The sequence below is a fragment of the Notechis scutatus genome, chromosome 1 (genome assembly GCF_049901735.1).
Source record: "Notechis scutatus isolate UNSWTSFEM ecotype Mainland chromosome 1, rNotScu1.2, whole genome shotgun sequence".
In the NCBI taxonomy this organism is placed as follows: domain Eukaryota; kingdom Metazoa; phylum Chordata; class Lepidosauria; order Squamata; family Elapidae; genus Notechis; species Notechis scutatus.
Window position 1 is genome coordinate 281,993,026 of NC_142009.1, and position 26,480 is coordinate 282,019,505.

At 36.0% G+C, this 26,480-nt stretch overlaps 1 protein-coding gene across 1 annotated transcript in view; it reads left to right on the top strand.

The window, feature by feature from the left end:
- DPH6 (diphthamine biosynthesis 6) overlaps window positions 1-26,480 on the top strand; it is a 228,137-nt gene that overhangs the window by 81,276 nt on the left and 120,381 nt on the right. The window contains exons 9-11 of the mRNA XM_026664539.2: window positions 14,747-14,891; window positions 18,294-18,425; window positions 23,011-23,140. Of these exons, the coding sequence (XP_026520324.1) occupies window positions 14,747-14,891; window positions 18,294-18,425; window positions 23,011-23,140 (407 nt within the window). The remainder of the gene's footprint in view (window positions 1-14,746; window positions 14,892-18,293; window positions 18,426-23,010; window positions 23,141-26,480) is intronic.

Here is a 26,480-nt window from a genome sequence, read left to right on the forward strand (position 1 = left end):
AAATTGTTTGAAATACAAATGATTAAGACATGTTCCTGGAATGTGTTTGAAGCAGAGCCATCATTTGAGAAGATTGACTCTCTCTCCCTCCCTCCCTCCTTCCCTCCCCCTCTCTCTGTCTCTCCCCCCCTCTCTCCATGTGTGCATGTGTAATATGTTTGAGATGCACAGACATCTTAGAAATATGTAGGAATATTTATTTTGATCAATATTTTCTGATTAGAAAAAGAATGTTATTTAGTCATAATTTTAGCGCAAGTAAAGGGAAGCGATGGCTGCTCAATTAAGGACACTGAGCTTGTCAGTTGGAAAACTGACAGCTTGGGTACAAGACCTGACTGCCGTGCAATGGGTTGAGCTCCCATTATTTGCCCCAGCTGCTGCTTATCGAGCAGTTTGAAAGCATGCAAATGCAAGTAGATAAGTAGGTACCACTTTGGTGGGACAATAACAGCATTCCATGCACCTTGGTGTATGACCATATGACCATGGAAATGTCTTTGGAGAATGCTGGCTCCCTAGGCTAAGAATTAGAGATGAGCACTGCCCCCTAGAGTTGGAAATGAGAGAGGGGAAACCTTTACACTTTTTAGTGCAAGTAGCATAATAGTGAAATGACATAATCAACTCACTAATCTCTCTTGAACTAAATTGTAGAGAATATGAAAAATAGCCTTTACAGCTCTAAAGACAAATGTTGCTTATAAGAAGGAAAATACAATTTTAGGTCAAGTAATCCCATCCCACTGCTTTCTTTAGCATCTTGCAGCAATTTATATTTAATTCTTGTTTTTTATCGTGCCATACAGATAGTTTTCAATTTCTTGTGCTAAGCAACACTGTTGTTAAATGTGTCATGCCTGATTTTACAACCTTTTTTTGTCATGGTTGTTAAACAAATCACTTCAATGTTAAGTGAATCATGTCATTAAACAACTCCAGCTTTCCCCATTGGCTTTTCTTGTTGGAAGATGGCTGAGAAGGTTGCAAATGGCAATCACATGACCCTGGGACATTGCAACCATCATAAAACACATGACGGTTGCCAGCCATCTGAATATTGATCACATGACTGTGGGGATGCCACAATCAATCATAAGTCACTTTTTTCAATGCCAGTATAACTTTAAACAGTCATCATATGAATCATTCTAAGTCAAACACTGGTTTATGTACATTTAGAAATGTCTTTCTGATATTGTTTAAATGTTACATCAATCATCATCATTGGTATTATCAGGAATAAAAATAAAGGTAAAGCATGAATCTTTATTATTGAAATTCTACCCAACAATGACAACTGTATGTATAAATAATCCTCAGCTTTGCAGTTTTGACAAACCTCCCCAAAAGTATTTAAGACTCGGTTTTGAAGTTCGGATGGCTGACTCTCCTCCCCACAATCACATGACTGCATTTCAGACACTCATCAAAAAAGTTGTAAAAATCTATTAGTCGTGTGATGACGAACATCATGATTTATGGCCATAATGGGCAAGCTCATTGTCTTGTAAACTGCCTTCTGTTAAATGAAATTTCATGATTGGCTATGATCGGTATATCCATCATTCTGTGGTTGTAGCCATTATTTGAACATTTCAAGAAGGCTTACTGATCCCCAGACTTTTAGAGCCTCTGACTTTCCATGAATAATTCTTGATTCTGTTGTGAGCCGCAGAACTTTATAGAGCAATCTGAACCCGAGGGGAAAAATAGTTATGATTGGAACTTTTCTTTGTGTTTGCCTCTAGCTTGTCTTTAAAATTCAGCTTCTTCATATAAATATTTTCTTTGTCCCAAGACCATGTTCCTCATTTTCAAATGTGGCCTTTTAGTACACACTGTACCATGTTTGACAAGGATATTTTTTAGCTGTGCAAAGCTTTAAAATATTACTATGAGTCTAAAAATTATGCTGGCTGACTATGTGAAGTGAAACCAAATAAGCTGAATAAGAACACTCCTGGAGAGAGGATAAAAAAGTGGAAATATATTAATATTTCTTAGGGGCACTGACTTTATTGCTCATGGCAAACTTGATGCTAAAATGCTTCATACATCACTACAATGTGACAGGTTGGGAAAATGAAAAACACAAAGCTTTACATAAATCAGGCAAAAATCTTATTAAAATGCATAATATTTTATATAAGAATCACGATTTTACTTTTATCTATTCAGAAGCTCTTTCTCTCTTCTTTGTAGATATTTAAGATTTTGTGAAAGACCCACAGTTTCAAGCTGTTTTATAGCAAATCATATTTCAAATTCATTGTAGACAAAGCTATCACGTTCTTTAAAAGCCAGCATTATGGAATTCTGATGTAGATTTTGGTGTATACAGTTAATGTCTTGTAGAATTAAGGACAAAATTTGTTTATTTTGTGCTTTGATGGAATCATAGCAAAAGCTATTACAATTTTCAGATTAATTTATTTTCTGTCAAGTTATGAATGAGTTCTATGTTATTTATTCTATATAAATTGAATAAATTATAACCTCACATACCCTACTTTTAAGAATAAAATTATCCCCCCCCCCCCGTTGCCCTATTTAAGGGTTTGATCACTTAAGACTAAGAAGTTGGTCATGTTGACAAGAGGCACATTTTATCTTGACTTCTTTCTCTCTATTCTTTTAAAACAGGAATTAACTCATTTTATGTAAAATATTCCATGCTTTCAAGCTAAGAATGTAGTTAAGCATGTTTAAGACAGTTCACTCGTTGAAATTTAAGCAGACTTAATTGTGCACCAATTTAAGGCAGATGCTAAGAACTGCTTAACTATTTAATCCTGTAATAAAAGGGGTGGGGGGGGGATAGAATCCTAGAGTCAAAACAGCATATTTACTATGCTTAATGGAATTCTTAACATTCCAGAGCATTAGAGAATACTGATAGATATTATATTTGTATGTGTTTGTGGATCTGTATGCTCAAAACCTGTATGCATATATACCAAAATGCAAACATTACAGTCTTATAGATTTAAAAGGTAGAAGTCAGTAGAATTCATGATTATAATAGATATGGTTTTCGTGGCAGCAGTAGTTTGCTATTTGTTTTTGGGCTTTTTGCAAGAATGCTTGGAGAATCCAGCCTTACCTTCACTTAATGGTAATTTATAGGAATAAGCCACACTCACTTCAGTAGGACCTATTATATAAGTATCTAAGTAAGCATGATATATAGGGCCAAAGTGATCCCAGTAGCGGGAAGAGTATTGGGGCTGCAACTCCTAAACTGGGAGAGTGGCTCTAACAAATCCTAGGCACAACATGAGAGAGCTCTGTACAGAAGAGTACAGTGCTAGGAACAGTTGAAAATACAGTGGTACCTCAGTACTCAATTGTTAATCGGTTTCGGGGAGGTGTGATGAGTACCAAAACTGACGAGTACCAAACAATTTTTCCCCCATAAGGAATAATGTAATAAATTTAATGCATTCCCAAACCAAAGACAATTTTTAAGGCAATATGTTAAAAGATACGGTTGTATATAATTACATGAGAAATAAACCTAAAAATTAATAAATACTTAGATTAAATAAAATAAAAACTTCACTTTACCTGAACCGATGAGAAAAAAAGTACAAGAATACACAAAATGACCACAAAAGCTAAAATAAGGCTGCAAGGGGATGTGCACTGGGCAAGGGTTACTATGTGACTAAAGCGTCATCCTTTGTTTCGGCTGGAAAGGGTAGCGAGTCACAAGCCATCAACACCAACGAGTTCTAGCTTGCACTTGAGTAACAAACAACAATAAATATCGGTACAACAAAATGTGTTGAGTACCAAATTCAATGAGTTTCAAAGCAGTTGAGTACCTTCAAATTCCCTGACCTCTGATTGAAGACCTGAGATTGAAGACACATACCATCTATAGGGGTGAGAAGGATTTTCTTTTTAATAGTATAAATATCTACACACATACACATATGTACCTAGCACATAGAATGAGATATGCACACACTTAGAATTCTTAAAAAAAAATATTCACAATTTAAAAGTTAAAATGTTTATCCATGTCAAACAAATAAGATCATGTAAATAATGAATAATAGCTTAGCCTAATCACTGTTCTCTTACCTATGCCTTCTCTCTTTCTCTCCCCCTCCCCAGCATACTTGTCTCTCTCCTCCCCTTATCTATCATTTCTCCACTGACATACTTCACTTGTCATTCACCCGGACTCTACTAACCATTCCACTCCACTGCTGTCAATCATTCCTAACTCACTCTTCAGTTACAATAGGAATGCAGCTGTAGCCATTTAATTATTCTTGTCAAGTTACCAACTCACATAAAGTCTGGGATTTGCAAGATATGGTTGATTGCCACCAAGTCTTATAGCTTGAGAACTGTTTTCAGAGCTTCTTGTCAAAACTGCACATGGGGAAGCAAGGAGAAAATTGGTAGGTCCTATTTTTAATGTCAGCTATATGCCTGGCAAATAAACATAGTGATTTTGTATGCTTGTTTTTAAGGCAGATGCACACGTAATAGGAACAATGGAAATGCACCTGTTTACACATGTGCCTACAACATTCCCTGTTACTCTGAAATATTATACTTAAACATAAAAAAACTGCTTGCGCATTGCATATACCCTGAGGGGTAAACTCTGGGTTCTTGTGATATGGAATCATAGGCTTACATACCAAGAATTCTTACTTGAATGAAGGTTATTTTAGCTAATATTAGTTCAAAGGAAAGAGGAAAAAAATTTCACCTGTTCTATCTATGCTTTCCTATGTTGCATCTTATAATTGAGAGGTTTAGAGTAAGTGGTGGTTTATTTTTTTTATTTTTTTTGTAAATGCCATATCCATCTGAGTCCACATTTGGAAGAATGCTGCTACTTCTCCCAGTGGACATTTATCCTTTGGATATATATGGCACTTCAAGATGCTTTGCAATTATTTTGCAGTCTGGATTGATTCTTTTTCTACAGCTAACTAGGGAATTCTGGGAGTTGAAGTCCACACAACTATCATCACAGTTGAGAAAGACTGATTTAGATTTATTATTATTATTATTATTATTATTATTATTATTATTATTATTATTATTATTATTATTATTATTATTATTATTATTATTATACACAAAAATGATAGTATACACAGCAAACGAGATAACCAAGCTGGGTTTCGTATCACAAATCACTAGTCAAACACTTCCCAAGTGTTTAGGACTGTGTGATGTATCGGTGGATTATGTGAGCAGATCCCAGTAAGGTGGCCTTCTGCAGCTGACCAATGGTGATCTTGTCAGCGCCAATTGTTTTCAAGTGCTTGCCTAGGTCTTTAGGCACAGCACCCAGTGTGCCGAGTACCACTGGAACCACCTGCACTGGTTTATGTCAGAGTCTCTGCAGTTCGATTCTCAAGTCCTGATATCTGGTGACTTTTTTAAGTTGTTTCTCGTCAATTCTGCTGTCACCAGGTATGGCAATGTTAACGATCCACACTTTTTTCTTCTCCACAATTGTGATATCCGGGGTATTGTGTTCCAAAACTTTTGTCAGTCTGTATTCAGAAGTCCCACAGTCATTTGTATGCTAATTTTTGACCACTTTTTCAGGCTTATGATATTATTATTATTATTATTATTATTATTATTATTATTATTATTATTATTATTATTATTATTATTATTATTATTATTATTATTATTATTATTATTATTATCCTTCCATTTTTCTATATGTTGGAAAATGAAAATGTATGTTCATATTTTATGCACATAGAATGTTTTATTTGTACCAAAATGTTCATCATGGTGATATAAATAAATAGGACTATCTTACATTATACAATTTTAAAAATAATGCTTTGAAGCACCATCTATCTTATAGATAATTGTTTTGTTTTTAACCCTGAAACTCAGTCAAAGTTAGTGTAGAGAGGTATTATAAGTAAGGCTGAATATATAAAAAAGTAAATTAGGGAGTGTAGAAAACATTCACTGGAATCTTTTTTCATAATTTATTTTAATTGTAATAGAAATCCTATCTTAGTGGACCAAATTAAACAAGAATGGTACTTGTTGAGTGTACTGCTTGTTGAGTTCAGTGTTCTTAGTTATGTTTCACAGGTGTTAATTTTATATTCTCTCAATTGAATATTTTATAATCATTTGACAATTCTGGCTAGCCTGCATTAGTTCAATAATATGCCTATGCTCTCTTCTGCTGTTCAGTATTGCATTTTCTTTAAATAAATCTCTTCATGTTTAACTACAAAGGCTCATTGGAAATTTGTTTTAGATTGTTTCTGGCAGCACAATGAGCCCTTGTGCCTCAGGTAGAATAACATTTTATTCACTGTTATGGTTTAATACATTATCTCAGGACTTTTTTGCATAACAATTGAAAAGATTCTTCTTGCTTTTTTCATTACAACATAAAAATATTATTTTTATCTACAGATTTTTTATGTGTAATTTCTTTATGGTATGGTTATTGAATATCATACTTTTAAAATATTTCTTACAAATCATCACTGTGTTGTGCTGGATGTCCTTCTCCTTCTGGGTTTGATGCCAGTCACTCAGTCTTGATTGGGGGAAGAGGTCCAGCCTGCAGCCTCAACTTCATAGGGTGTCAGAGGGCTCAGTTCTCTCTCCCTCTGACAATTTGGGGTGAGTTATCATCAGAATGATGGTGATGATAATTGGCTTTACATCTTCACACAGACCACTTGAATGATCCTGTCAGTGTGCTGGAGAATGTGAGACTTGGATGGAGTGTAGTCGGCTTCAACTCTCTGCCCAAGCAAAACTGAGTTTTTGGCTTTTGGACTTTTTGTTGCCATGGATCTTGCATCTTTGATTCTGAATGACATGGCACTGCCTCAGACTTGGTGTACAATTTGTGATCCGCTACTTGCCCTCAACCCTTGTTGAAAGACAAGGTAGCAGCCTTGGCTGGGAGGGTCTTTACATACTATGTGGCAGCTGTGCCTGTTCCTGGGCTGGGAAGCCTTGTTCACAGTTATTCATAACTCCATGATTTTCGCCTGGAGAATGCAAAGTGTTCTACATGAAGTTGCCCTTGAAGAGCATTCAGATGCCTCAACTGGTGCAGAATGTGGCCACATGGATAGTAAATGAGTCATTCTATTTGGCACATATTTGTGAGCTGCATGGATAGCTAATTGGCCACCAACTAGGTGCAATTCAAGAAGCCAGTTGTCACCTTTAAAGACTTTCATGGTTTGAACTGGATTATTTAAGGGACTCTCTCCCTAGTTGTCTACATCTGTCCTATCAAGTCCTACAGGGGAGGCATGCTTATGGGTCCCATTAGTTAAATAGTGTTTGCTGGTAGGGCCCAGAAGGCAATATTTTTCTACTGAAGCCCAGTCTCTTTCCAGAGATTATGTGGACCTGACCTGCTAGTTTTCATAAGACCCTAAAGACCTGGCTTTGTGCCTGGACCTAGGTGTGAAAGTCACTTTTTCAGTTGCTGTGTGTTTTGATATTTGTAGTTTGATTGTAATGGTTTGCTATTGTTTTTACTTGATTTTAAATTTCCTTTGTTGTCCAGAGTTATTTACCAAGGAGTCTATAACAAGTTGCCATGGCCAACTTGCTGCAGATAACACATCGCAGGACAACTTGCCATGGCCAACTTGCTGCAGGAAAACTCACTGCAGAACAAGAATTATACTAATATCAAAGAAATAGTGGAATAGAATAATTAAAGAAAAGATGCAAAAGGTGGGACAGAACAAAATGTAAATGACACAAATTAGAATAATTTTTTTATTATTTTAATTAATTGAATTGTTAAATTGTCTTGCAGTAAGTTGTCCCACAGCGAGTTGGCCATGGCAACTGGGCCTACAACAAGTTAGTCCTGGTGAGTTGGCTGTGGCGAGTTGTCCCATTCAATTTACCAAGAAGTGTGACTATATAAATTGACCACATACATTCCTCTACTTATGAACAGGTGACATTCCAAAAGGCCGTTCATAAATCTGTTTTGTTTGTAAATTTAAACAAGCATAAAAATCAGTCTTGTGCATAATTCCAGATATTCACAGCTCCTACTACTATACTTAACGTACACAGTCCTTGCAACAACTAAATAGTGAATGGCACACATGCAGATGAGAGAGCAAAAGGCAGGAAAGGGTTAGTGTATGGTGAATTTTACTCTACATTCTAGAACCTTCTAGGTTGATGATGCAGAAAGATTTGTTCGTAACCTCAAAAATTTGCAACAAGAACTTTGTAAATAAAGTAGTGCCTGCAAATAAATAAATAAAAATAAATAAAATAATTCTGTAGTGCAGGTGCTGTAGTCCATTTACTCCAACCCAGTGCTTGATGGAAGAAATCCGGATTAGGATAATCCCTAACAGCTATGCAATCTCTGCAGGAAGATTGCTAGCAGGGAAAAAGCCATTTCTGATTCCTATTAGTTATGCTGTTAATCTCGTTTTACCATGCAGAAGAGTCTCCAAGGATTCTGTCAAATTATACCCTCCTGTAACTTCAATCTATTAGGATTAACCCTCCCTTAGTAGGAGTAATTGAAAATAAACAAATGTTCTTCATATAAATGAAGGATGTTACTATACCAACCTTTTCTGTTACTACTCTCAGTTCTATTTTCAATAAACAACCCACTGGGTTAATATCCAGCCTTGTTAAATGCTTTGAAACCCCATCAATTTAAGTGAAAAAGCTGTAAGTGTATGCAAGTAATACACATATCCTCATGGCTGATTGCTATGTAAAATGGAATTGCTTTGGACCCCATTGGGTTTGAGTTGTGATTAATAATTTATTGCAACAAGCAGAAATTGACATAACTGGATATAAAATGAGCTGCATGATAAACCTAGGATTTTGCCAACACCAAGAAATTGTTTATCTGTTTTTTTCTGATGACATGCTCCCTAGATTGGAAGAAATCCACTCCATAAAAGGTTTGTTGTTGTCTAGTAAGAGAAACTTCTGATGGAACTCAGAAGTGTTGCTGTATAATCGTAATACAAACAGAAACCAAAGGAGGAACACAAAAAAGGCAAATTTCATTTTGATTAGGGTGAGAAAGGGTGGAAAAAAGATGCATTGAGTAGGGGATAACAAAGAAAGGGACTGATAAAGTATAATTCTGGTTTTTATTTATCTGTGTGTGGAGAATATTCTTTTTATACAGATCGGTAGGATTGCATGAATAAATATGGGAGATCTTTTGACCTTTTGATTGGTTTCATTTTATTTTATATGGTACACTTGTTTAGTATTTTTATAATTAAAGATCCTAAGAAATGAAAAAAGTTCATAGAAATTACATCTAGAAATCAGCTTTTGTGTACTCTCTCTATTCTGACAAGGGAGTCAGAATTTATCAGGATTTATCAGGGTTATGGAACATTCTGAAAGATAGACTAAACCAAGTTCTAATAAAACAAAAAGTAATTGATAATATTATGACCTCTGTAGAGCTGCTCAGGGAAGACTTCTTTAGGTACAGAGTTTTGCAGCTTTACTGTATCCCACTAAAAATAAATTCCACCTATCTGATTATTTTGAACTTGCTTTCCTGCTTTCTGCTTCATCCTTTGCTAATGAAAAAAAGTCTAAGCTGTTGGTTTTTATTTAAACAAATTATATGTTCATCATTTGTTGGACTAAGGTTACTGTTCAAAAAAAGAGTTCTGTTATTTGTGAAAAAAAACATGTTGTCCTTGTAAACCGCCTTGAGTCGTCATGTGTGAGCAGGCGGCAATATAAATTTTCTAAATAAATAAATTTTCTAAATAAATAAATATCAAAGTTCACTGTTTGAAAGTGATATGATTTTTTTTCATTTTGGAAGCTTTTGACTCATAATCATTTTGTGTTATGTCATTGTTGCTTTTCACACTTTATGATGCTGATATCCCTGTAGGCTTTAATCACAGATGGATTATCCTTTTCTTTCTTGGGAAGAAGCTATTATTGCTCAAAGAGCATAAATATGTTTGCACTGAAAATGCTTAATTATTATAGGAAAGAATAAGGAAAGCCCAAGGTTTTTTTTTTTTAAAAAGAAATACCTAAATAAAACAAAACAGCTTGTCTGTTTTTACTTAATACTATATGTTAATTTTAATATAAATTTTATTTTAAATTGGGGACAGAGTGGGTAGGTTATGCATTGTCAATCAGTCTATACCTAGTTTTCAAGTTTTATCTAGGACCCCTATTAAAAGAAATATAAAAGAAATTATTTTTGTTGTTCTTTTCCATAGAAGTTTGTAATTATTTTCCCTTACTGTTTTGATATTAGTTACACCTAGGAGATTGCTTCTCTGAGTGACTACAGAAAATCATAAAATTTGGTAATGAGCACAATGGTAAAGGCTATTTTTGGTATGCTATTTTTAAGTAGCCTATTAGCTTAGACTAATAATAATAGAGTATTAGACTAATAGAATAAAAAGTATCAATTCCATAACAATATTAATGTAACTTCAAAAATCATGTTAATATGAAAAAAGGGAGGAAGGGCCTGAAAAATTATGTTCTGTCACACCTACTCCCTCAAAAACTATATTGCTTTCTTCCTTATTCTTCATACTTTTCTGTCAGACTATATAAATTCATATGCTGCCCATCTCATTGTTGAAGCAACTTTGGGCATCTTTATGTATTCACAACTCGTTGCTGCAAATCAGTTCTATAATTCTCTTTTCATTGATGTATGATCATTGTTTTTATTAACTGCAGGTCCTGAGAAATCTTCAGCTTTTTTCTATCTTGATAGATTCCAAAGCCTAGAAATACAGCCAAGAAGATTTGCATATTTAACGTACTGTAGGTCCAAACCATGTGAGTTAATGCTTGAACTCCTGAGTTGCACCTCCTGCAGCAAGATGATTGTAACCATCCCTTATTAAACATTTACTTAGGTGTCTAATATACATGAAATAAAATGTTTTGATGTATTAGCTTCATTTTAAGATCACAGGAAAATAATTTCATGTTCTCCAAAGTGACCCTCCACTGGATTACTGAACAAGGCATTTTAACTTATTATGCCAGAGGAGGCCTATATGTAACTTTGACTTCATCAGTTTCTTTAAAAATTGATTACTGGGTTATGAGACATAGTTACTTCTTCCCAAATCACCAACTACTGTGGATCTTTAGAAACAGCAAGAGCGTCTAGACCAGGCCTCCACCACCAAAAATCTGTGGGCCCCATGTGGATACCATGCAGCCTTGCTGGCATCCACTTCCAGTGAAGGAACCAGGAAGGATCTGCTGCTGCCCCAAACATTGGGCTGCCAAGATCCTACAGTTCCTCCAGGCTTCATCAATACCACCAGCTTCTATTAATTTTAGAATGCAGTATTGGCAACTGCCAGCAGTTCGATCCTGACCTGCTCAAGGTTGACTCAGCCTTCCATCTTTCCGAGGTGGGTAAAATGAGGATCCAGATTGTTGGCAGCAATATGCTGACTCTGTAAACCACTTAGAGAGGGCTGTAAAGCACTGTGAAGCAGGATATAAGTCTAAGTGTTATTCCTTGCTTTTTTTTCTTAGTGGCCTACAGTTAGTTTTTATTCATCAATGTGGCTCTTCTCCCTCCCCCCTCCCTCCCCCATTTCACAAATCTTTCTTTGATAGTTACTTGGATATGCTTCAGAATATAAAGTCTCTAGTGAAGAACAGAACTAGACAACTAGGCTTGGAATTCAGAATATGGGAAATTAAGAAATTGGTTCTGATGTTACATTTATATTGTAAAAAAAATGACCAGATGGATGTGTGTGTGTGTGAGAAAGAGAGAGGGAGGGAGAGAGATTATGCCCCGCTTAATTTTTTTCATAATGGAAGCGAATAATATTATTTAGCCATAAAATGTTTATTCCTGTATGGACGGAAAAGCAAATATTAATGAGAAAATGTGCCTAGCAAACAAGATCAGATCTTATGTATAGGACGATCAGAATTTGACAGGTAAGATTTTATTCATTACTTTTTAAAACAAATAATTCCTATCCAGCTTCTTAGAACACAAAATCTTCAGTTAATCTCCATTGGATCAAAGTAGCTTAAAAATGTAAAACAAAAGAAAGTGAGAAAGATTCTCGTTACAATTTTTAGAAGGTGGTTTAAAAGAGTACTGGCTCATTCTGGATTCAGTCATTGTCTTTGGGAATTTCTGGGCAGTACAGAAAAGTAGAATAGTAGAAGCTATTTATCACCAGTGAAATGTTGGCAGGTTGCATGTTTCCATTTATACTTGCATAAGAAATCCATTGTTGGTAAAATGTTTGTGGACAAAGGTATATTGTGTGCCAGTTGAATCTTTTATCTTTCAATAATGTATAATTGATTGTTTTTCACTTTGTCTTTAAAATATTTATCAACAACTTCATAGTTTTTTGTGGAGAAGGGATAAAGATATATCCATTATTTCTCTGTTTAAGAAATACAGCTTCATATATTCAATAATTCTTTTTCCATTCTTGTTTCTTTTTGTATGAATTAGAATATATAGGTGTAGATGTTAGCTATTCATAAGATAAGTGTTCTTCCAATCTTTTATGTGAACATGGTCTCCCACAAACATTATTTAAATGAGAAAGGTTATACTTCAGAAAGCAAGAAGAGATTAGCAGACCTATTTCCATTCCACTTTAGACTTTTATGTTGTGTTCCAATCGGAGAATTGCCATCACTTTTAAATACTTGTAAGAATAAGTTTCTTGTATTCAGAAATGAAAATATCCAAACAAAAATTGAGGCTGCTAATTATGCTTACATTTTTTTTAAACCATGAGTGAAATGTGAGACATGTAGCAAGTTTACAGGGGTTCAGTCATGAACTATCTTGCCACCATGCCTGATTATATGTTGACCAACTTTTTCTGTTTTGATGAAACAGGCCTGAAAATTAAGAAAGCTCCTTTAGTCATTCTCTGTGTTTCTGGATAAAAGAGGGGAAATGAGCGGCAAACTATATTTATTTTATGGCTTCCTGACAACTTGATTCTCTTCGTGTTTTAGTGATTCAAAGTAGGATTCCTAGAAGAATAGTAAACCATGTGTTCTCCTCTCTCACAAACATTTTGAATTATGTGTCAAAGACTTGAGTCAAAGAAAGTAGGTAGGAATTGGACAAGTAAAATAGGAAACTATTGTAAAATGTTGGGAGTTGCCTCTCCGTGAATGTGTCTTCTGTACTATTGAACAGGTATATCTATGTAAGCCTGAGTCACGCTGATGTTATAACTCTTCATGAAAGAAACATTGCCATTTTCTCAGCCATAAAAACAAAATTTCAACAGTTATATTTGCTTGTGTGATGTATATATAAAAAAAAGCCTTATTAAAAATCTTACTTTCTAGATTTCTGTTTTCCCAGTCCTAGTCCAACAATTTAAAAAGCCATGGTTCTTAAGTTTGTTTCAATCTTTTGTAATTTTAATTTAATAACAGTTATTCAAATTCAAATAACTGACCATGTTACAGAGCTAATGGGTGAATATATTGGTCTTCCTAAGATAGTAATTATTTTTTTCTGAATCACAATTTTAAAAAATGGGATGCTAGTTTTAGGAATATGAATTCATTTTTATTTACTGATTTGCCTATTGCTATAGTTATATACTAAGGTCCCAGTGTTTAACAAAATAGAACATAAAACCTGAACAAAGCAGAATAAATAAAATATATAAAGTTTTAATAAAAATGACAACCTATGCTGATGGATGTCCATAACCTTTTTATACCAAATTTCTCAAAAACAATTATGTTTTATCAATCTTTGGTTGTATCCAATTTGTCCTCTAGATCCAGTTTGGGATCCTAGTCTTATCATCAGAAAACAGTGATTTTAAAAAAATCTTTTTTTTTCTTATGGATAAATATATAGTACTGTGGGCCTTTGAATAGCATCTTTGAAAAAATGCTAATGTCCACTGCTTTTCTCATACAGTACATCTGTAAACTACATATCATTTCAAAGTAAAGTGAATACTGAAACTGTCTTTTGTTCCAAGAATGTTATTATTGTGTTATACTATGAATGTGTTTTGTGGATTAGACAAGGATTCATCAAGATCAGTATACTTTCAAAGGAAATGGCCTGTGGCAGACAATACATGGCTCACCAGAAGCTTTCCAGTGTTCTGTCTTTTGTCTGCTAATGCTGTGGATTATGTTAAATGCTTTTTGTGAGTAAAATACTAATACATAGTTCTAGTAATAAACCGAAATTGTTTTTCTACCAGAAAGATGGAGAGAGAAATACCTGATCCACACCAGAGGAGGGCAGCAGACAGTGGCTGGAACTTGTTGAATTCACTTTGAAAACTTGTTTGTTGTTTTTTAAAAAACTTAAATAGATATATATTGTTGAAAGTTTAAGGTTGCATTTAAAGCACTTTCTTGACTCCATTACCATTAACATGATGAATGTTCCCATGCGTACTATTGATTTGCATTGTTTTATCTATATAATGATTCTCTGTTAATTGTACTAAGTAAATTAAATCATTATATAGTGCTGTTCACTTAGGTTGCAATTCAGTTTTATGTCTGTGTGTCACATCGATCTCCAAGAAAGTATGCTGGTGACTCTGCTTGGAAACACATTCTCAGAAATAAGTAGTAACTTCTTACTTTCTTGCTAAGACAGGATGAACCTACTCTCTTGATCACTGATGAGCTTTTTATCCAAAAATGAGAATTTGCAGGTAACCCATGTTCCAGTGTTTCTTTTAATCAGGTACAGTTTGGGGGCAAAATTCTGCCTGGGAAATGTTCGTGTGACACAAAAGAAATTGAAGACCGTGCCTGTCCACCTTCAGATGAGAGAAAGGAAACCCCTTGCATTACATGGCAGTTTTTAAGACCAAATTTTGCACAAGAAAGTAAGTTTTTGACTTGCCTTAATCACTGTGGACATTTGGTATCAATTTTTTGTTTGTATAATTTTTCTCATGGAGAGAATATTTTAACTATATTTAACAACATCAATATAGCATTCAATATTTAATATTCTCAGTAACTTTGTATAGTTAACCCCTTAGATTGGTTTTTAGTAGATGTTTCTTTATATTTCTTATTTAAGAGCCACAATCTTTTTATTTGTGGTGGGTGTATGTTCAAAGGGACCAGTGGTGTTTTAGTGACTTCAGCAGCAGCCGTGCATGCTATACATCTATTGAGACAATTCTTTGTGAAACAACGAAGGACTGACAATAGATCATAATTTGTGGCATAAGGTTTTAGGCATTTATGAAAAAGAATGGAATATCATACCATGCATCAATATGAGCAGTGGTTTGAATGCAGTTCTGCAAGCTACTTCTGCTGACTGCTGACTGCCTGCAATTTGGCAGTTCAAATCTCACCAGGCTCAAGGTTGACTCAGCCTTCCATCCTTCCAAGGTTGGTAAATCCAGATTGTTGGAGGCAATATGCTGACTCTGTAAACCTCATAGAGAGGACTGTAAAGCACTGTGAAGTGGTATATAAGTCTAAGTATTATTGCTATTGCTACTGTTGCTTTCTTTCTGATTATTTAGAACAGGGGTCAGGGAACTTTTTTACCTTTTACCCCCCAAAAAATTTATAAACGCCGACGTTACCCCCTTGATTTGAAAGGAAGGAAATCATACACTATTTGTATGTAAACCAGTGGTCCCCAACCTTTTTGTGCCAGGGACCAGTTTCACTCAGAAACACTTTTTCAAGGGTGGGGGGGAAGAAAGAGTCCGAGTTTGGTGGTTTGCTTGCAGGCGTTTCATTATCTGACTAGGTAACATCTGATGTTGTTACCTAGTCGGGTAATCAACGTCTGCCAGCAAACCACCAAGTTCAGGAACGCCAATGCCTCCTCATTGCAACCCTGAGCGACAGATAGTCCCTGCAGGGTGGCTGAGAAGCCTCGCCTCTCGGCCCTGCCTTCATCAGCCCCATCCCTCAGGTGTCTCCCTCCCTCCCTCAGCCTCATCCCTCAGGTGTCTCCCTCCCTCCCTCAGCCCCATCCCTCAGGTGTCTCCCTCCCTCCCTCAGCCCCATCCCTCAGGTGTCTGCCTCGTTCCTCTCTCAGTCGCTCTCTCACTCCTCACCAGCCCAGGAAGAAACTGCTTCAAAGAAGCCGGCAGGGTGGCTTTTCCTGTCGGCGCAGCTTCCCAAAGCGCCCGTTCACCCCCACCCCGCCGCCCACGGTTCAATCCTCCGTTCTGCCTGCCTGCCTTCGTTTCTGGTGGTTTCGGAGCGCAGCTTCTCCGAAGCGCCCGTTCACCCCCGGCTTCTTTGAAGCAGTTTCTTCCTGGGCTGGTGGAGGAGCGAGAGAGCGACTGAGAGAGGAATGAGGCGGGAGGAAACCGAAGCTGCTGAGCCAGAGAGCAGGACAGGCTTCCGTTGCTTCCTCCCTCCCCTTCTCTCATTTGTGTCCTTGATTCCCGATCCCAGCAGCATTCACCGAAGGCAAACAGAATGTCGGAAATAAAATGCCTGGGGGTAATGAGAACGGTCGCGCCAGCGCGACCGTCCTCATTACCCCAGGATTTTCAGTTTTACCCCATTTGGGTAATTTACCCCTGTTCCCCGACCACTGATTTAGAATATAAGATTCCCCCAAGATTCATAAGTCTCCCATTCTGATGGTGTTCCAGACGTTCGAAGGTGCCTAAATCAAATAAATAAATAAATCAGTGTGTTGCTTTCTTCAAAGATATTTTCACTACTTTCATTATTGACTAGAGATATGGATAGAAAATGTATACATTCTTCTCATTGGAGTTAATACAAGCTACAGCAGCTGTTATTGATCTTCTGATAGATATGGATCCTGCCTCCTTAAATTTGAGCTGTATGGTGGTACTTAAGTATCTGTGTAAATTACATTCCCCAAAAATCATGCTGTCCATTCTAAAAATTCCCATTCATTTAAATGAAGAAGAAAAACCTTCCATCCCTTCATCCATACAGGACAAAATAGATAGCATGTATGTCTGTGGAGAATCTCAGTCATCCAGGTCATTGTTGTCCCAAAGGTGTTTTTTCAAGAGGCAACTGGACTTTTTGTTTTATCTTTGAAGATGTTTAGCTTCTCATCCATAAAGCTTCTTCAGCTCAATAACATGTAGTCAGTAGAATTATGTAGAGCTTTTCTTGGCATATCATAATCTATGGTCTTTAATTTAAACAATTTTTTTCACTTCCTTGAACTATCAGTTTATATTAATTGTACAACTTACCACTCAATATGATCAGCAAGTACCGTAGTTTGAAGTGATGCATTGTAGATGAGATCAAATCAGCTTCAAGTGAGTCTTTCTTATTCCATTCTTCCTGTTACATGTTTTTGTCCCCCCCTCCGCAAAATCTGTTAGTCAAGGTTAGGTTATCCCCAGCCTGAATAGAATAAAACTACAGATGAAAAAGGCAATCTGGACTTACTCTGAACACATGGAATATTTTTCATTTCAGCCTAGGGCATAACTGAATCCAAATACAAAACTGGAACATTTGTTTTGTTTTGTAAAATTAGTTTCTATGTTATGTATCCATCAGTCACCAAGTCCGCATTTGGCCATTACATCAAGTTTTTGCATTAGGAATGGAAATACATACCCTATAATTAGTATAATACGATGTTTCAAGAAGTGGCAAACTTATAAAATAATGGTGGGTGATATCCAGGAAATTCTATCATTAAAAAAAAGGTCAACCTGTTAACAGTTCAGTGGGAAGGTTATTATCTTTCTGGACTGTTTTCTGGGGGATTTAAAGACATTAAGGGTCTGGCAGGGAGAAAAGTCATAGAAACAGGCTTTACTCTGTGTTTTATTTTTCATGAGAGAATATTGGGAACATTTGAGAATACTCACTGAGTACTCATTGAATAGAACCGTAGGTCCAGTATTTATGATTTGTACACTCTTTTTGACTTTTAAGCACAACCATACATTTGCTAATTGTTTTATACATTGTTGCATATGTATTGAATGGTCTACTTTTTCTTTTAGAAAATTCATAAAGTAAGCATTTGTGTGTGCGTGCACACACATACACACACACACACACACACGCATGCATGCATGCCTCTTGATGACTACCTGGACAAGTCCTTGCAGTGTTTTGACAAAGGTTAGATATAGCCTCCTTAGGGCTCAGAGAGAGTAAGTGATCCAAGGTCACCCAGCTGGCTTTGTGCCTATGGTGGGACTAAAATTCACAGTCTTCTGGTTTCTAATCTGATTCCTTAATCTTTACACCAAACTGTGCTCTCTCATTATGTCCTTATTTTTCAATCTTTATAGGTAAAGCTCTTAAATTTTCTGGGAAGTCTCTGAAGGGTTACCAGTGGATAACAGGCATCAGCGTATACATTCATTCATCGGAAGGAAAAAGCATACAAGAATTGGCAAACGATATCCTTTCCTTACTCCAAGGTAGTTTTATTGGGCATTTTGAAGTGTAGTATCTACTGCAGGATAGATAGGTTTTAATTAGGGCTTAATAATTAGTAATTAGTCTGTTTAATCAATTAATCAATTGTGTTCCATGCAATTTTAAAAGCATTTTTAGTTTGCATGAAGTAAAGAAGGCTAAAATGCTCTGGAGGATAAATTATGTGATTTGCTCTGAGTTGAAATATTACCAGGCAATTCCCTTTCCTCTTGTTGCTCTCCAGCTAGTAGAAAGTATTTTGTTTCTTCTGAGAATTTAGGCAGCCAACATGAGTAGTTAGCTTCCTGGGCAGTTCTTAGCCATCCCATTTCTTAAACAGTTCTTTTAAACATCCCTCATCTGCAATTTAATCGTTGATGAGAATGCTGATGTGGCATGTATTACCAAGGCATGATATGCCCAGGTGGGTTTTAAGCCTTAAGGTAGCATCAGCTGAGACCTTAGGACAAGAGAAGAGATGCTGTGATTGTCATCTGGGAATTGCTTATGGCTTTTAGGGGGCACCACACCACAGTTCACTGAATGTTAAATAAGTTGGGTTCTTGTATCAGTTGGGATTGTTTCTGTTGTACCATCCGCCCTGATGCACAGCAACCTCCCTGCCTGAAGTCCTTGACTCCATCTCTGAGCTGGCAGTAGAGTTCCCCAGACTTACGTACTTTGGGGGCTCCAATCTGCATGCTCTGGTAATCAGGTCTGAGGCAACTCAAGAGTTCATGGCTACCATGAGGGCCATGGGCCTATAACAGGTCATCCAGAGCCCAACATGGTTCAGTGACATCTGGTGTTCCTGTCAGATCAATGACTGTGAATTGAAATTGGGAGAGCTCTTGGTGTCTCTGTTGTCCTGGTTCTGATTATTGTGGGATTCTCAAGTGCTGCCATCCACTTCAGGGAGGCTGGACCCACTAGATCGTTCCATCTCTGGTGACTGTTGGATCCACTTAGGTTTTACAGGTAGCTAGAGGCTGTTCCTGCTGGTCTGCTGCACAGTCTACTAGAAACTTTGGTCACCATTTGGAAAAAGAGAACTGCTGAAGATATGGATCAGATTACGTCTATGGGATTTCTCTCCTTTGTGCATCCCATCACTCCCCATGGTCACAGAAGAATTAAGGGATAAAAATGAGAGAAAAGCTATGTAGAGTGTTGCTAGCTTTTTACAGGGAATGAACTTAATCAAAAATGGGTTACAGATGCTTTGAAATAAGGGGAATGAATGAAGCACGAAGATTTCTCCAACCTTATTGCATCTGTTCATAGGCATTGATCTTGCAGTCCTGCTTCAGTGAGATGTGCATTTTTGAATAAGAGGGAGCTTGGAGAACAATAGTAAGGAATACTTTTATGCCAGGAAAATTCATTCACGTTCACTCACAATTGGATGCTGACCTTGTTGCAGGTCCAGGAGCATCTTGCCCAATTATATGGGAACATCTTGAACCTGTTGGGCCTAAGGAAATGGACAGGGCCTGGATGGTGTTGTGTGAGTGGATTCCACAGTAGTGAATTCTTCTTTGAGTTAGGAGATTGTTCCTTTACCATTTAAGGAGACCGGGAACATCTTCTCCTCAAGCTATCAGTGGACTACAGTATACTGGAAAACATTTGTTCAGTATTAAACCTCCCTTTTGGGGGGGAAGGTGGTTAAGAAGGTGTTTGTGTGTCAGCTGTAGTGAACTTTGGATAAAGTAGATTATATGTATCCACTTTATGGAACATCCTTCCAACTCATGAAGTGAGGCTGGTTCCATCCCTGTCTGTTGATTTTCTTAAAGGACTCCAGAAGACTGATGAGATATTGAAGTAGCTCCATTGTTAATGATATAATAATGTTAATATAATAGTAATAATAATGATGTTGATTGTTTTCTATTCTTGTACATCACCAAGAGTCATTTATATGTGAGATGGACAGCCATATACATTTGACAAATAAATAAGAATAGGTGACTTTTCATTTTGAATATTCTACTAAGTGCCAAGACCAACTGATAGAGAATGTAATGTCCATCATTACATTGTCCATTATATGGTTATTGCTTGGAAGATTATTATACAAGAATTGCTACATTGGGTCAAAAATTGGGTCAGAAATTTGCAGTCTAAATCCATCCATTTTTACCTTTGTGTTTAGACTGATTCCTTTTATGTTCTCCCTTGATCTGGTTATACAAGACAGCTGAGTTTGTTTTCATTCCTTTTATCTTTTTTTGTGTGCATTCCCATTGTGTCCGCTTTCTGTTAGCTAAACTGCCTTTATCATAATTTTAAATTAAGTTCTCTAAAAAGCTGTTGCTGTGGTTGATTTTGGCATCTAGGATTAGGTCAGTAGCTCTAAATCTCATTTATGTACTTAACGCAAGCAAAGAATTGATGTCTTGGGAATTGTGGTTGCTGGATTTCTTACCATCAAGCCCTTACAAGATATTGAGATATAAAACAAAATGCTTCTATTTTCTTCGGCATCGCTCTGTATTTTTGCACTTTTAAATAAATAAATATTTATGCAGGCATCCTTTTCATTCATAAAAATGGAAATTGTTGTCACGGCTGCAGTGGGGAGGCTAGTATTCTTGTTCGCACATACTTTTGATGTATTGGCTCATAAAATCTTAACATTTGGCTTGTACAGCAGAGTTCATGACTGAATACAGAATGATAAGGAAGCATGAGCAATTTTGCAAGGTAAAAAGGCAGCAGGCTTCCTAAAGGGCCCTTAAGCTAGTTCTAACAGCCTAGAAATCAGCACAGAGGTTGTAATCAGGCTTGTAGGTAAAGGAGCAATGTTCTACATAAATCTTTTGGGCATAATATGTAAATTGAAAGACTGGAGCTCTAAAACACTTACTTGATTTTTGTAATATTTTCATGACCCTAGCCAGTCCAAATAATATACATCATTGCCTGATTTTTTTATTAGAATTAAACCAAAATAGTAGTTTTATCTGGCTGGAGGCTAAGAAGCCTGGTGGCTTTGGCAGATGATTTACATCTAAAGTATTCTTTCCCATTTCTGGTGAACTGATGCATTTTGATCCAGGGAATACTTGCATTTCCTGTGGATATTTAGTTTGCCTTCTCAAAAAAAAAAAAGGTGAGTTATGGTGCTAACAGTCTAAAAGTATCACCTCAGGTTTCTTTGTTAAACTTAGTTAAAGATACGTGTTAAAACTTTTCCTTACAAAAATCAGATTGTCTGCCTTTCCCCCCTGTTTTGCTACATACTATGACATAAAGATGGAAGTAACACAAACCTTGTAGCAAAATTAATTGTTTTAATGACCTAAAGTGAAAATTAGTTCTGAACAGCAAGACATTCATTGTAGTTCTGGCTTTCTACATTAAGGCTACAAGATTTAGTTTGTAACTTGTTCCTTGCTAGGCTGCCTTCTAATTTTTAAAGCAGATTTATTCATAAAGTTCTTACAACATTCAAAAAAGTAATCCATCAAGCAGACAGACACAAGCAATTTTCTCTCCAATTCTGTCATGAACCAGGTGAAATAGTTATATTTTCTGGGCAGTCTTTATGATGAACATATGGCTCTTGAATATTCAAGTTCCTGACTGAGAAATAATAGGCCTTAATCCTTCATTAATCTTTGAAGAAATGCCTTCAAAATTGAAGAGCCTTCAGTCTGATGAAATTAAAAGGAGGAGAATGGTTTTTGTTGCTTCTGTTTTTTCAGAAGTCCCCACAAAACCTGCCACATTTTGTGGAGGATACCTCAGTCTTCTGGAAAAAGGTTTTTAAAAGGTTCATGTGTAAAGAGTAGTCAACTAGTAAGACTTCTCTTACTCAGTAGAAGAGTATGGGAATACTTCCTTCATGAGTGACAGGAAGGAATATATCCTTCATGGATAATGCAATGGAATCATTACATCCAACACATTATTATTATAGTCACATCTCCACATTATCTGCAGTCATTTTTGTGGGAAGTTTAATTTCAATTGTTCAAGGATAAATGTTGAATAAATTTTAAACAAATAAATAAACAAATGTCTTAACAATATATTAGCAAAATAGTTGACAGGACAAAGCTTTAAGCAGCAGAGAAAGAAATGTTGCCATATGGCAAAATGTGTTCCTTATTGTTGACTTTCTGTCACAAGTTAGATAGATAGATAGATAGATAGATAGATAGATAGATAGACACACAAAAAAAATCAAATATTAAAATCATGTGATAACTTGATAACTTGATGATTTCCTAGTAATGCTTAGTAGATTGTTTATTTCATTAGGAATTTGATTAAGATTATGATAGCTTCACCTGTTTTGAGGCAGCTGCACAGGAATTTAATATGTCTTCATTTTTACTAGTTTAATGTTCAAGATCAAACAAAATCAAGTTGGTTTAGGAAGTAAATTCAGTGTATCTGCCCATGTACCATATAAGAAATTGTACTGATAGAATAAGTTTCTCATCTTCAGTTATGCTTTGGTTCAAGGGGAGCTCTTTGTAAAAAAAAAAAAAAAAAAAGATATATTCTTGGTATCCTTTAGTACAAATCTAATATTTCCTGTCTTTAACAGCTACATTATTTTTCCACATGCAGCTCATATGAATTTAAAAGGATTGGCATTGACAGATATTATTTTGGTCCATCTGTATATGAAGAGTATGGCCGATTTTGCTGTGATAAATTCAGTCTATATGACGGCATTTGATTTGTGTCCTCCAGCGAGGTAGGTTCATACTACTGCTGCCTTATATTTATGGTACACTGGTTCAATGGTTCATTGCTACTAATGCTTTATTTATGACTTTTCTTCAGACTTGGTTTCTCTGTGTTTGGATTGGGCTTCCTTTTACCTCTTTATATGTCTCTTTTCAAAGGCATGATCTTTTATTCTCTATTGTAGCAGCTGCATCAGGAATGCATGTGAATCTCTGATTTTTTTTTAAAAAAAACAACTTTTTGATACTGAACCTAATTTATATTCTGTTATCCCAGATTCATCATATAGGTCTTTTAATGCAGTAACTTGCTTCATAATGAGTCCATGCTTTTCACCATTGAATTATGTTCCCCAAACCTACTTTATTGAAGTATAATTCTGAAATAATTATCAATTAGCTAGCCAACAGGGGCAATCTAACAGTAGTGTTCTAAAAAATTTGGGCAAAATGGTCTATTATCCCCCTATGAATTACAGCTTATAGACTTATATATTGCCCCATGGTGCTTTACAGCACTCTGGATGATCTACAATGTCAGCATAAAGGTAAAGGTTCCCCTCGCATATACATGCTGGTCGTTTCCGACTCTAGGGGGGCTGTGCTCATGTCCATTACAAAGCCAAAGAGCCAGTGCTATCTGAAGACGTCTCCGTGGTCATGTGGCCGGCATGACTAAAAGCCAAAGGTGCACAGAACACTGTTACCTTCCCACCAAAGTGGCCCCTATTTTTCTACTTGCATTTTTACAAGCTTTCAAACTGCTACGTTGGCAGAAGCTGGGACAAGTAACCAGAGCTCACTCAGTTATGCGGCGCTAGGGATTCGAACCGCTGTAGTGCCGATAATCTGGGTTCTCATTGTATTGACCTTGGAAGGATGGAATACTGAGTCAACCTTGTTAAGCCTGGATTCCCCAACGGGTGTTAAGGAAAACAAACTAAACAGAATGTGCAGCGAAGTCAGATAGGAAGACAGGTAAATGCGTGAGATAAGTTTTCTAGTGAACACGCAGTAAAAATACAGATACACTTGTGCTATCAAAAATATTGTTTATTCCATTTAAGAATTATAGCATAGTCAAATATAACGGTCCATTAGTCATATATCAATTTCAGTCAAGTCTTGTCGGGGATACTCTATTTGCAAAGTCCGTGTTGAATAGCCAATGTCAGTTCACTTACAATAAATCAGTCCAATCTTTATTTTCTCTCCGTTGAGAAAAATCAACACTCCTTCTTCTCTCCCCTTTCCAGCAAGAACGCAGTCATCAATCCATCAAGTAATTAGGGATCGTAAGCCAGAGAGAGAGAGCTGCAATTACCTCGCTTCTTATATATTGCTTTTACAACCACACCCTTAATTACATTCTTACAGTTAAAGTTACACACACTTTAACTAACAAACCATGATACCATATTTATTATTTTTACCCAAACCAGTTACCAAAACTCAGTTCTATTATTTCCATTGATCCTGTGCTTTATGCTGATTAAAATCTGTACTTGTCAGAATGTCTTTCCTTTGTTTTACTAGAGTTCTTTTTGGGGTATGTTTATTTTTTGTATTCTATACCACAAAATTGGGCAGATTCTCATTTAATGTAAATTTGTAAACTTTAAGTAGATACAATTTATTTAAAAAAAGAATAGCCTTCTTTTTCGTCTTCTGTTATTAATTTATTATTAATTTTTCAGAGAGTTTGCTAATGTTGACATTTTTCTTATATTGTTTGTCCGTACAGGCATGGCATTGTTTCTTCATGGGAATCATATTTTTTTTTCTGTTGCTGTGAATCACTGACCAAAATAAAACTCATTCAATTAAACCTCAAGCCCCAGGATTGAACTCCAGGCTGTGGATAGAGTTAGCCTGCAATACTATATTATTGTGTTCCTGCTTCTTTTCCATTCTAACTTGGCAAAAGCTCCATTATTTTTTGTCCCGTCAAATGCAGTAAGCAGGGTTAAGAGTAAGGTAGCTTAGAAGAGACTAACATGATACGCATCAGGTGCAGAATTTGCTAAATTAATAAGGTAGGCATGTTCAATTACAGGAGAGAAGATAAGATGTGCAGATTGAAAATTAAGAGCAACGTAGAAAGCTAATGCTCAGTGAAAGATTATAGTTCTAAATAATGACATTATCACTGGGACAGCTAAGTCAATCTTGGAAACCATCTTGTTCTCTGCCAAGATTGGCTATCTCTGAAAGCACTTGAACTGCAAGATGGGTGGCATATAAATTCTTTGTGCCTCACTAATTTTGTTAAAATTGAAAGCTTTCCTTTTTTAATTGACTATTCTTATAACATACCATTATCAGATAATTCCACTATGGTTAGGGACATTTCACTAACAAATTGAACAAACCCATTCATGTGTATCCTTCTTGATTTTCAGTAAACAAACAAGGATGCTAAAGAAATGTGTTCTCTTAATGAATGGGAAGTGAGGTATGTTGTTTTTCAACATCAGCTTCTTTAACGTTATATCACTTTCTGTGAATAGGAAAAAACTGGATTTGAAAAACATCATATTAGAAAAGCTCTTCCACTGCAGTTTTTAATGCAGTATTATTAATAAATAGCTTTTACACACCTTTTACTTTTGCTGAACCTATGCAGTGTTGTTTTTAAATGTATTATTTACCTTATGGAGTTATACCTCACAATTCTGTTTACGCAAATACATGAGACATATTTCAATTTAAAAAATAGAATAGAAAACATATTGAAAATAATGCCATTAAAGCAGCAAATGAATTAATTAAGATCACCACAGGAATATGTCCTTAGAATAAAGTTCTTTCTACTTTTTCTAGAGCAATTTTAACACAGTACTTTTATTGGGCTAATTCTGGATTTACAAATTGGTGTTCAAATCCCTGAAGATTCCAGAAGTTTTCATCAGAAAAGATGCTTAAAAATTAGGGTGCTGGGGGAGTTTTTATTAATATTTTAAGCTGTGTCGGTGGTAACTAACAGTCTTAGTCTGTGGGAGTTGTTTGTGGCCACTATGAGCTGCTTTAGTTTATATTTTTCATTCCTATCAAGATCTATAATTTAAATCCTAGCGTAATTTTTCCCTCCCCCCCTCCCCCTCCTCCTCCTCCTCCTCTTCTTCTGACTAAAGAGCTCATAAATTCAAATGTTACACCCTATTTTATAGAGCTAGAAAATAGTGCTATCTCCTTATGAGTGTTTCTTTCCCTCGTGGCCAATATATGGTTTAAAAAATACTTTTAGGCATGCTGTTCTACTGAACTTGCCATCTTGAACATTAAGAGGGAATTCAGCACAGCAGTGTTCTTATTCCTCTTAATTTAAAATCATCTTTAAATATATTT